Source organism: Rhipicephalus sanguineus, chromosome 1, assembly GCF_013339695.2.
Source record: "Rhipicephalus sanguineus isolate Rsan-2018 chromosome 1, BIME_Rsan_1.4, whole genome shotgun sequence".
Classification (NCBI taxonomy): domain Eukaryota; kingdom Metazoa; phylum Arthropoda; class Arachnida; order Ixodida; family Ixodidae; genus Rhipicephalus; species Rhipicephalus sanguineus.
In genome coordinates this window covers 288,314,424-288,327,033 of record NC_051176.1, presented here as the reverse complement: position 1 = coordinate 288,327,033, position 12,610 = coordinate 288,314,424, and the positions used below count along the sequence as shown (strand labels likewise).

At 45.6% G+C, this 12,610-nt stretch overlaps 1 protein-coding gene across 1 annotated transcript in view; it reads right to left on the bottom strand.

Annotated features, from left to right (window-relative positions):
* The window catches only part of LOC119383146 (neprilysin-21-like), a 47,877-nt gene extending 35,487 nt beyond the window's left edge, over positions 1-12,390 (bottom strand). The window contains exons 1-12 of the mRNA XM_049413066.1: positions 12,276-12,390; positions 11,557-11,730; positions 11,243-11,323; positions 10,194-10,667; positions 10,043-10,126; positions 9,852-9,979; positions 5,611-5,839; positions 5,453-5,551; positions 3,265-3,342; positions 3,076-3,182; positions 2,932-2,990; positions 2,811-2,862 (exon numbers count right to left, since the gene is read on the bottom strand). Of these exons, the coding sequence (XP_049269023.1) occupies positions 2,811-2,862; positions 2,932-2,990; positions 3,076-3,182; positions 3,265-3,342; positions 5,453-5,551; positions 5,611-5,839; positions 9,852-9,979; positions 10,043-10,126; positions 10,194-10,271 (914 nt within the window). The 5' untranslated portion in view covers positions 10,272-10,667; positions 11,243-11,323; positions 11,557-11,730; positions 12,276-12,390. The remainder of the gene's footprint in view (positions 1-2,810; positions 2,863-2,931; positions 2,991-3,075; positions 3,183-3,264; positions 3,343-5,452; positions 5,552-5,610; positions 5,840-9,851; positions 9,980-10,042; positions 10,127-10,193; positions 10,668-11,242; positions 11,324-11,556; positions 11,731-12,275) is intronic.
* Positions 12,391-12,610: the final 220 nt, after the last annotated feature.

Here is a 12,610-nt window from a genome sequence, read left to right as displayed (position 1 = left end):
CAACAACCAGGAGGGAACAGAAGAGAGGAGAAAGAGCGCTCTTTCTCCTCCCTTCTGTCCCCTCTTGGTTGTTGCGCTGCTCAAAATTGTAATCGTTTTAAAACCATATTTTGCGGTATCTTGATTTTATGCGTTAGACGCACACACACAAGCGAATGGAAATGCGGTATTTTGCGGCAGCACAGTGCTGCACTCTATTTGACATACCCGCCTTAAACTCGCGAGTGGTGCGCGATACTTAATCAGCTACAGTTTTTTATTAGCAATAGCGAGGCAAGAGTGCCGACATTTTGTGGGATCGCGGCGGCCCTGGCACTTTGTGTCCGACAGCAGCCGCCGCGAACCGCCCTGCGTCGGGTTTGAGCCTATTTGCCACGCGCTCGCGAGTTCCCACTCATACTGCTCACAATAGTACTCCTTGGCGTGACTGTTTTGGCGCTCCCGTCCAGGAGATTTCACGAGATATTGCGAGACTTAGCGAGACTTTCGCTAGCCCCATCCTAAAAGCCCGTGTGACCTTCTCCGAGCCAGCGATGACGTCGTCGTGTAACGTCATCATGACGTCATGACATCATCATGATGTCACCAATTGACATCGCCGATCCCGTAGGCAGTGCAAGAACATCACGTGACGCGCAGGAACCTTCAATAAAACGGGGAGGGACATTGCAATCGACTGAGAACGTCGCGGTAATTCAATGCGTGTCTCTCACACTGCGGCTCGTTATTTCTTGCAAGAAGTCTTGTGCCCGATTGTATAACTTAACGCATTACCAGTGTGCAGCTGGCTTTAGCCTTCTGTTGTTGCAGGGATTGTAACATGCTGCCATTTTTCTTTTTCATGCGAGGGCACATTTCAAACAGAGTGTACTTTTTGTTTCTTTACTTCGAAACGCAGGCGACAAGAATTTCAGGTCACTCAGTTTAATCAGCTGTGTGCCTGGCGATCTGGGCAAGGCAACGGTTACAAGAGCGGCGACGATGTACGAGTTGCTCGCCCAAACCGCCTTGGCCCTCTTCAACCCCCATACCCTTGCTTTTGTGTACAAAAATCTCCCAGCAATTCATGCCGGACAAAAAAAAAAATGTGACAAACCGACGCATAGACAAGGATGACAATCGCTCTATGTCGTTATCGGCATCCATAGTTGTACATATTTTACAGAACTAAACGAATTAGTCGAAATCAGGTCACGGGATCGGAATCTAGGCCGCGGCGGCTGCATTTTCGATGGAGGAGAAAATGCTCGAGGCTCGTGTACCCAAATTTAGGTGCACGTTAAAGAACACCAGGCGGTCGAAATTTCCGGAGCCCTCCGCTACGGCGTCCCTCGTGGTGGTTTTGGGACGTTAAACCCCAACAATTATTGTTATTAAAAAAAGGTCTTTCGGCTTCCACACGAGAGTCTTGTTCGCTACACGAAAAACGAGGCTAGCAAAGTTTGGTTGTTTGTGTGAGTCTCATTTTTTAGCTAAATAAATTAATCGTTAACGGCCAGTTTGTGGCAGCAGTGCATTTCAATTGCACTGCAAAACCTCGACTTTCCTCCTGATCGAGCGTCTTCATAAAAGCGACCGGGCGCCAATTATTCTTGACGTCCGGCATCGAGGCGTGACGTCTGCGCCTTCAATGGTTGCTCATCAGTATTGCTGAACAGTTTAGACATGCAGCACTGCAGAGCAAGAGCGGCTGCGAAGCATGTCGCGGACGTCAGCAGAATCCATGCCTTGTATTTATGGATCAATCAAACCCAAAATCAGTGCCAAATTCGTGAAGCTTTTCACTTGCAGGCAAAATCTTAATCGTCAACCACCTGTGATAATATTAGGTTTGCTATCGTGATAGGCCACGGCATGTTCCGAAGAAACGTTCTGTCGTGTGAAGTGCGTGTGAAGTGCAGGTTTATTTGTTCGCAGTGCACTACAGTATGACGCAGGATAATGTCTCACTCCATTTTCTTTTTTTTTTTTTCAATACAAAAAAGGCCCTCCAAGTGGAGTAGACCGAACACTTGAATTGGGCGTTTTAAGCGATGGTCTTAAACTACCATAAGCACAGACGAATAAATCAATATTTCAAAGTCTGACAAATTCTAGCAAACTCATTAGAGAGGACGTCAAGTGCACACTGACTTGCGCAAGGTGACTGCGAGCATAATCTCATCAGCTTGATCCACGTAAATTGCACTTTCTTTTCCTTTCTTTTCATATATTTTCTTTTGAAATAGCTGATGTTAGCGCGTGACGAAAGCTGGGACAGACTGCATGTTTGCTTACATTGGCGCAGCCAAGGAGGTTTATTTAAGGGCGTAGCCAAGGGGGGGAGGGTGAGGGGTTGACCTTCCCCCCAGATTTATCAATTTCGCATGTGTACATATACACGCATACGCACAAACGCGCAAACGAACGTACATAAAGTATGGTTACTTTAGGGGCGTAGCCAGAAATCAAATTTCTGGCTACGCCCCTGTTTGCTTAGCAAGCGGCCAACAAGCTCCAATTTGAGAGTTTGATAGCCCTGGTGTCGCGTCTAATCCGGTTGGCATGTGTCCTGTTTCACATGACGCCCCACACGAAGATCACTGCCTTGCTTTAGAATAAGCAGTTCAATATCTAGGTAACCTAAGTGCGGTATGTTTCACCTTGTTCGCCATTTTCATAAACACGAATTACCCTCTTATGACCCCTGACACACGAAATGGCAGCGAATTAAGGTTCAGCCGTCAAGTACCGGCTTTGCTTCAGTACATTTCCTTTGTGTTGGCGCTAGCACCTTTTCATCTAGGCTGTAGCCAGGAAGGAAAACTTACGAATGATAGGTGTTATACTTGACGTCTTCCATAAACAATGACGGAGGTATGTCTGTAATAAAAACGGCACATTTAAGACGAAACTCACACCTCACCTAAACGACATAATAGCATAGCTTACACAGCGTATTTTCGAAGTGGTTGTAAGTAGCTACCGTGTCGAAGATCGAGCCATGCCACCTGAAATGTTAGATTTTGTCTATAAGCGGCAGACCAGTTAAATTTGTAAAAAATTCGTCTCCCCGAACAGTTCAGTTCAACTGACCTAAACTGGGTACCGATACTTCCGTAGTAGCTCCAGTAGTTCTTGAGGACAATGTTTAAAGTTTGAACATAGTCGGTGAGGACATTCGACGGGTCGACGTCCGGCACCTGCCAGGAATGTGAGTGAAAAGCCGGAATTACTGAAGCTCGCAGATGTCTGAAAGCAAAATTTTGAATGTGTGTACTTTACCCCGTGGTAGTGCCTCTCGCGAACTTCTACGTTGCCGATAAGGTGGCTGCTAAAGGACTGCACCTTCAAGTCACGTAACTGTGAAAAATAATAAAAAAGGACACTTTGATAATCCGTATAACTGCACGAGTTATCTCACATACTCTGACGCTAAAATGACGGTGGAAACGCAGAACACACAGCCTGCAATCGCTAATAATAAGCTAGCGTTATGTTTGAAGAACTTGTTCCCAGCAAGCAAAAGAGCACTTAAACGAAAACAACATCGACAAGAACAGCGGGCTGTCATCAAGTCCCATGTTACTGGTCAAGTCCATCCGGTTCTTACACACGCGTAACCGTACAATCCAGGGCAGTCCTATATTTAGGGCTCCGTGTTTTCGGAGTTTATTTTTCTTAAAATTCGGAGGGCGTTTTTCGGAGTTTATTTTCTTGGCGGAAATTTGGTACTTATCGGGGTTTATTTCTCTTATATGGCCAATTATCTGAAATTCGGAGTTTATTTTGCATTGTTCTAAATTCTCAAAAATGAAATGATACCTGAACACGAAAACATCAGAACACACGAAGCGTATTTCAGTTGTCTGGAAGGTCTAAACGCACAAACACATATATACACAAACACAAATAATTGAATACTAAACACCCACGTCTGTGCATATTACAACCTTAAAGCTTGTTGTAATAGACGCAAGCATGCCTTGCTAGCTTCGAGAAAAATCTAGACGCCTATGCGCCACCAGCAGAAATAAGCACAAGAAAGGAGCGTGGTGCTCAGTCGTCTATGTTTTTCGCGAACTTATGTACGAATTAGCCCAGCAACAAGTTATGCTTAGATACCTTACTAGATTGCTCTCACTGGTGGAAGCGCACTCCTTTCGATTGATGATTCTCAGCTTTGAATCGGCAGCACAACACAGCTACGTCGGCTAAGGCCTTTCCAACCTTCTGGAGAGTTGTTTGTATCAACATGACAATTGATACTGCGTTACACTGCTGAACTACTTGCTTGTCTATCATGGGGAACCTACGTCTAGGAAGCTCGTCGTCGTAGAAAGTTGCAGGCACCGCCACTGCCGGACGTCCGTAGAGCTCCGGCAACCCGTCGAGGGTGATGGAAATGGGGCGGTCTTTCATCGAAAAGCTCATCGATGCAATGTCTATCGCACTGACCTCATGTAGGTATTTCCGATATAGTTCATCACTACCTTGCATCGTGCGTGCCGCCAGACACTTGCTTCGAAAGAGGCTGCCAAGAGGTCTATCAGTCTGGTGCAGTGGAATTTCAGCATGACAGAGTGCACGGCAAAACTCGTGCGTGAGGTAAAGTTTATATCGACCAAACTGGCCGTTGTATCGATGACCACTTAAACATGCCCTTTCGATAAAGAATGGAACAGGGTCATAGTGGCAGTTGAAATTGGAGTTTATCGGACAAATCCGAATTGTCAAAAATTTTCCGGCGCGTGTTTATCGGACTTTTTCGGATTTATCCGTAAACACGGAGCCCTACCTATATTTCAGAATTGACAGTTAACATGATGACCTTCTTGCCCCGATAAGTAACTCTATATGTACTTACGTAATTATGATTACCTTTCAATATGTATACTATAGCGCTCAATATTTAGCATACATGGTGTTAGTGGACCAAGGGACTCCTATGCAATATAGCAGCGAGGCCATACAAACATTGCTTAAATAAACGTGTTTCTAGTTACCCGCACTTAGTTCAACAACTTCTTGTATGTCGGCATTGCTGTGCAATCTTGCAGCCCAATGAACAAGTGGCACCACGTATTGTGCGCAGTAGTAGGTTAGGAGATATTATAAAGCTGATCACAATTATATTCCACGTGTAGCTTCACCTGTCATGCCTCGAACATCGGTAAAGTGGTCCAATAAAAAAAGAGAAGGAAGTCGGCATCGCAAGCGTCGCGATTTATTAGAATTTCATCCAAGGCTGTCCCATTTTACTACTGGGCCGTCAATTTTTAGGCTGTAGATAGATGCTGTGCTTGACTAGTGAAACTTGCAAGCGGTGGTAGCCTACAGGTTTCTTCCTCAATTAAGTTGGTTGACATGATGTGAAGAAGTGCTGTAACGACGCTGCTCTATGTGGCGTTGACGGTGGCAACGAGTGCAGAGTGGAACGAACGAGGCAGCAGTACAGGTAACTGGAACTAACCTTGGCGATGATCATTTGCCTGGTGCTCGGTCCGAAGCGGCTCGAGTTACGCACAGTTCGGAAGAGGTGTTTCTTGAGGAGCTCCATGGTCCTGTTGATCTGCGGGGACAGAGGTCTGAGAGGAGTCCATAGGCAGTTGAGGCACCCGAGCTGCTCACCGTGTGGAAGTTGTCCTTCTTCTCGAACGATTCCACCTGCAGTTGGAGAAGCGGCAGCTTGTAGATGCCCTCGAGCAGGCGCAGACAGAAGCGCCACCGCTTGGCTGGCGTGCGCGTCGGTATCTCGCGAGCGAACTGCAGGTGCGCCAGGTCTCGCCCGTCGTTGTGCGGCAGCAGGGCCGACAGGGCCAGCACCGCACGGAAGCCGATGTAGTTCAGCAGGACGTTCCTACGAGCAAGAAAGCAGGAGGGCAGTGGGATGCAGGTCTTTGATAGACATTGGTCAAGTGAAAGCATGGTCAAGTGAAAGCATGGTGGGCAAGCGTAATAGCAATCGCGTTCCCGAAGAAAATGTTTGTGCGCTACAACAGTGCTTAAGAGTACACGGTCATTGAGTAATATGAGCGCTGATTCTCATATTGCGCACTATGTCGAACACGGCCACATACCATTCTGCGGTAGTAGTAGTAGTAATATTGATTGATTGACAAGGGGGCAGAAAAATGCCGCGCGCATTGTAACGCGCTAACAGGAAGGAAAACGCGTCCTTCGCGTTAACAGGAAGGAAAAGATAGAGATGGGTGATGTGAAACAACAGTTAGTACACATTTTCACACGTACACGAACACGCACATGGGTGTGTCTATGATGCACCATACACGGAGCATCTGTAAGTGGCCTCGCCGGCTTGTGTCTTTCAGAAAACTCAATAGGTTCACGAATCGTCTTCTCGAATCCGCACCGCACCTTGGAGGAAAAAGTATGGTGACGCAGGAATTCGCGTCAAGCTCCAGATTTCTGCAGAGATCGAGACTACAACACAATGGCAATGGCGGCAGTTTGGAGCATCGCAGCAGGAGGTGCTCGATATCTTCGCGGTGGACGTAGTCGAGAATAGCGCTGGCTCTCAGTAAAAGGCACCTCGTACTCCACCGAGCTCTCAGCCTCCGCTCGCCTTCTCTTTTTCGTCACATTGAAAGGCGCTGTCCTCCCTTTCGACCTCCCGTAGCTGATGTCGTCTGTGTTCTTATATTAGGCTTATGTGCAACTATCCCCGCATTCGGCTGACGCGCAATTCTACTCACGAGTTACGCAAGAGCAGTTACGAAACTGGAAAATTAACAAGTGAAAGTTGAAAGTTATAGCTCCGTCCTTGTCGTCTTTTCAAGTCCGCGTCGTCTAAACGCTACGGTCACAGGTTTTTGAGAACACTCTTTGCAGCATTTGCTCCCCCAGTGACAGCCTAGATTGACATTAAATGCTGCGAATTTATTATTCTGTCTCTGTTGTGATGGATCACAAATATCTAGCGGTACAACCATGCTTTTTTTGTTGAGTTTATACAGTGTCTGCAACTGCTGGCTTTTATGTTCCAAATAGCTAGAACACATCAGGAAATCTGTGTGGCGTGGTTCATTCATATACGTAGTGTTGTTACTGCTAATAGCTAGCTGGGAGTCTTTTCGGTGGTCTTCAACTCGGCGCGCTAGTATCGGCTATAATCATTGGCCTACAGGTAAATGAACAGCCTTTGATCACCAGTTTTCCTTTTGCCATTTTCTACGAAACAGTCCATGAAGCTCCTCCATCTTGAACGAATATTTTACATATTTTCCAGTCTGCGTACCTCCTCCGGAAGGATCGCGTAGCACATATAATGTGAACGACGGTTAGTGATAACTGACTCTCTGTCAACGGTCGCTGTCGCACGCGCAGGGCACATCAGTTCTCTTGTTGACAAAGTGTAATCGGTTATGCTAGTCAAAATGTATAGTCTTCGGGCAACAGCTACTGCGTACATCATCTTGATGACGACGAAGTTGCGAGGCGGCTGTGTGGGGTGAGGTTTTGCGATCGTTGCCCTTTGGCTATGCGGGGCTTTAAAATGCAACATTCGCCTTGAATGTCCAGCAAATGAATAAGAGCAAACATTCCTGCTATGCTATGAATTGGCTTACCGACCACACCGGGCTGTTACATGCTTAGCTATCCTCCCGCACGGTATTATCACAAGACGTATGGCTTTGAAACAGAGACGAACGCCTAGTCTCTCTTTGCGGCAACGTGTGCTTCCAACATAAGCGAAGTACTTGGAAAAATTGCTCATTCTCTGTCAAATTTTCGTGCCCATCAACTAAACCAACTTCGCGTTACAATATTAATCTTCGAGATTTGTTGCATACACAAAAAAACGTCGTTATTGAAAGAACTGAAGCTCCGGTTATACCACAGTCCTAGGCTGCCTTGCCGGGAAAAAAAACGATTTGGTTCGGGTTGAGTTTCAACAGAATCTCATTTCTTCCGGTCCAATTTCGGTTTAGTGAGAAAATTTATAATGTTTTGCGAACCAGTAGGCATCAGTCCCTAGCCCCATCGCGACACGCTGCATAGTGCTATATCACGTTTCTCGTCCGTATGTAGGAAAAAAATAAGTCTCTCCGGCACATGAGGGGACGGCAATCAATGGTCTTTCGTTGATATCAATGGAGTTTAATGTTGTACAGTCACATCTACCTTGCGCATAAAGGCGGTAATCTTAGGCTGCGGTGTCGCAAGAGTGTGTAGCCCGCGGTACGGAGCCTGGATGGATTTCGTCTATGCGCCCTTTCTTTCACGCATTTCCTTTTATTGCCGCCCATACTGAACTGTCCCACAGTCAGGAAATGAAGTCACAAAGACAAAGGGCGCTTACGCACCTTGCAATCTCTATGGGGCCCCTTTCCAGACGAGAAAACACCCATATGTAGCCGAGCCCCAGAGCGGTCCATTAGAAAACCCAGCGGATTCTAGGTAGCACTAGGATTCGCATCTAGAACCTCTCGCATGCGATGCGAATGCTGAAACTACAGGCCACCGCTACAGTGCACACGTGTGAAGCACGGTGCCGCTAGCAGAATAAACGTTCTACTTGTAACGACAGAAAGTAGGGTTACCTGCTCGGAATTAATCGCATAAATTGTAAAAGTTGCTGGGAATTAATCGTAGTGTGTCGTCTGTTTCCCTTCTATTGTGCACGTGTATGCATGCCTAACTTTATCTACGATACAACGTTCCGTGTTGCAACCATCCCGTCAGTATTTTAGATATGGCTTTTTTTTTTTCTAAAACTAGAAAGCAGTCGAGGCACCTTAATTATAACAGATGAAGACGTTTTTTTTCTCTCTCTCTCTCTCTACTGCGTTTAATTTACGAATATATTGCGCAGATGGGGAGTAATGGTCATGTACATAATAAAGACAAAGTTAATTAGTGAGAATTCCTACGCCTGCGTTGGAAACACTTAGCTCCTAGACGGCATTGGGTAAACTTTCGCGTGGAGAACACTGCCTCGGCAACAGTATAGTTAAATTTTTATTAGCTTCAGCTGATTGCTACTTACGTGGTTGTGAGCGAACTGCGCGATGACACACAATCTGCGGTGTCCGAGACAGCGCGGATTTACATTGTACTACATCACTTACAGCTCAAAACGTCTAGTCTCCAGCAAAGATATATGCTTTTCTAAAACAAAAAACAGGTGTGGACGTGCACGCTTTTGGGCAACGAACAAGGGCAGTCAGTACTCAGCAACACGACGATGTTTTTTTACGCTTCTAGGCGCGGTGCAGAGTGTTGTGCCGAAGACGTGCAGATGAAAATGTCTAAAGCACGCACATTATGTACCGGGAATAATCTTTTTAAGTACAAAGACGTTGTAATCTTCTTGAAAATCCCTCAGGTACATTGAACACGGCAGGCCCAGCAAGAGTAGGGGCCCAAATTCACAAAGCTCTTTATCCTTAAGTGCTTTTTACCATTGGTCTGCCGACTTCGGTATAATAATAATAATATCTGGGGTTTAACGTCCCAAAACCACGATATGATTATAAGAGACGCCGTAGTGGAGGGCTCCGGAAATTTCGACCACCTGGGGTTCTTTAACGTGCACCTAAATCTAAGTACACGGGCCTCAGACATTTTCGCCTCCACCGAAAATGCAGCCGCCGCGGCCGGGATTCGATTCCGCGACCTTCGGGTCAGCAGTCGAGCGCCATAACCACTAGACCACCGTGGCGGGGCCTGCCGACTTCGGTATCGAACGTAGATCATCATGAGTAGATAAAATTCTATATTACGACCGATTCTAATATAGGACGCCTTGCCATAATAGCGGAGTGAAAGCATGCTCTAGCCAAAGACATGAGTGGTATGGTTGCAGGAGCGCAACCACGATCTAATAAATATATTGAAGGAGTTCTTACTTCTCGAACGCTACCGTTATATTCTGCACGTCTTCCAAGAACGTCGTGGTAGGGATGACAAACTCAACTTCGGTATCCAAGACCGCAATTCCGTCCACCAAAGTGCTTAGAAAAGATCCAACGTCGAACTGGCAAAAGAAAGACGACAGCTTCATGTGAGCGAAATCCAGTATGAGAAGGCAAGGGCGTACCTCTCTCCGTTTGTCGAGATGCTGAAGAGACTTGCGGTAGTGCTCTCTGGTGTAGTCGGTAAGCTGCCGATTCTTTTCCACCATCTGTGGTGTTGTAACAGCGCCATCTAAATCCCCGGCCAGAGAAAAGCCACCGAGAAAGCCAACGTACCTTGTGCACTTCCTGATCAACGTACAGGACAGGTTCGGCAAGCGCCTGTATATTCTTATCGCTGTTCACGAGCGACATAGCCTGCGTCACCAACTTTTGGTATGTCAATACGACGTCGCCTGCGAGGTAAGCGTCTTCCGGAATCACCGCCCGGGGCTCTCGAAACTAACGGAGAAAAAGCACGGACAAACACTAGTTGGTAACCGTTCAAGGCTCGCTTACTGTCAAAGTATCCGCGACTGCGTGTCGTATACTGCCAACTGAAACGTACCACAAACACCCATCCCGACCCAGTGGTAGAGTCGACTTCGAGAGATGGAGCGAAAAACGGGCTCACGGCCAGCTTGCGGGTAGCAAACGCAATCACTTCGGGAACTTCCACGTCCATCGGTTCTTCGTCGTAAGGCCAGTCCGTAAGACGAACATCATCCAAAGCTGCTTGCAGTGCCATGGCTGGATTCCTCAGAAGAAAACCTCCAAGCACAAAATTTATTTCCACTAGCGTAAGTGCAATCAAATCAGACGTTTGCTTCGGCTGGCAACGCGTTGACACCTAATTAGCGGGAATTATTTTCTATCTGATAACGCTTAATGAGACCCAAAGCAAAGGATCTTGTCACATAAATTAGCGAGTGAAGTAAATAACAGAGCCCATTTTAATGACCTGGACGTAGAGTTACGAGTTGGAGAGTAATCTTGTTTCTATTTTAGGCCTATAGTTTCTGCGTCTTTACCTTCCGCTGCTTATGCTTCTCGCTATATCACCTGCTTGTTGTATCTTGCTTGGATTATGTTTTGTGTACGACTCATTATCAGTCCAACTAAGTTCATTGCAGGATAATGGCATCGCGCAGAAATCTGCACATATTTTTGTCCTCCGTGTCATATTCTTGGTATTATATTCCTAGCCTTGACAATAATTGCGTCCATATATAATTAAGCCGTGTATTTCTTTCGCGATTTCAACCGCCGCCGTGCACATATCTAGCAACGTAAAGAAACGCGATATCTATACCGTACCCATTCGGCTCAATTATTTCAACGCTTACTTTTATCGCTGCAGCCTTGAAACATCCTGACAACGTTGTGAAGAAGAGGGTCGGTGTACGTGGCGTGGTCCAAAACATTTTCTGCAAAATAATAATAATAATAATAATAATAATAATAATAATAATAATAATAATAATAATAATAATAATAATAATAATAATATTAATAATAATAATAATAATAATAATAATAATAATAATAATATAATAATAATATAATAATAATAATAATAATAATAATAATAAAACAGCTGGGAACAGGCAGAATTAAAAGAACCCAAATAAACTTTTTTTTTCCTTCTGTGCCGCCTTACCATAGATGAATTCCATAGTTTTCTGTTCGGCAAGCTGCACAACAAGATCATCCACAGAAACTTTCTTCCTGTTTGATGGATACGGGTGACTGCGGACCCAGCCACTGCATGCGAACTCGTAAAAATTTGTGCAGGGCTCCAGGGTCAGGTTAGTGAAGGTGTGCAGCCGCCCGCCTGGATGCAAGGAAAAGTGGATCACAAATAATTACGTCTGTGTTACGAAATCTTGTTCGCATATGTCATTTAAAGTAAACTCTAATGCACAAAAAGGTATATATCTGTTCATTTATTGAAGTCTTATATGTGTAATAATCCTTTTTGGAATGTCAAAGTCTAAAAGCGGTTCGTAGTTGCCGCAATCATCCCATTTTCTTTCCCTTGATTTAGTTCATTCTACATATCAAAGTTGTGGTGGTAGCCTCTGCATTCAGTGCTTTTACCTGTCGTCTTTCTAGCCCCATTTCTCCGTGTCTTTCGCGCTGTTGTTAAGAGTTGGCACGTGTAACCAACTCGCCCAAATAATCAATCTTCGTATTTACACCAAAATTATCGCAGCAGAGGTAAAACCTGAGGTGGTATATAAACACGATCATGATGGTGACCATCTAATCTGTCGCTTATACTTAATTTGTAGCAGCTGCTCATCAAACAAGAATACGAACACAAACTATGACAAAAAAAGAAAGCAACATGGCTCCATCTTGAACATTAAGTCTCACCTTCCTCCATGCAGTCCGCAGTCGGACAACGCACAACGGCCTCAGGATCATCCACTGGCACTAAGGTGGCAACACTGGCCACGGTAGTCTGAGTGATCACCTCTTTGTCGAAAGCCTCGGACGCTGCACTTCCGGTCTCGTTTGTTTGCTCGCTTGAAGAATTAAATGACGACGTTGGGAGGTCCTGTAAGTCGTGCTCAATGTTTGTCGACCCGTTTCCGCTAGAGGCTTCTGTAGTAGTCAGGTTAGTGTCGTTAAGCTCGTAGCTGAAAGTGCGAATGATCGGTGCATAGTCATTCGACGCATTGGAGTCTTCCTGTGTTTCATTTGTCGTT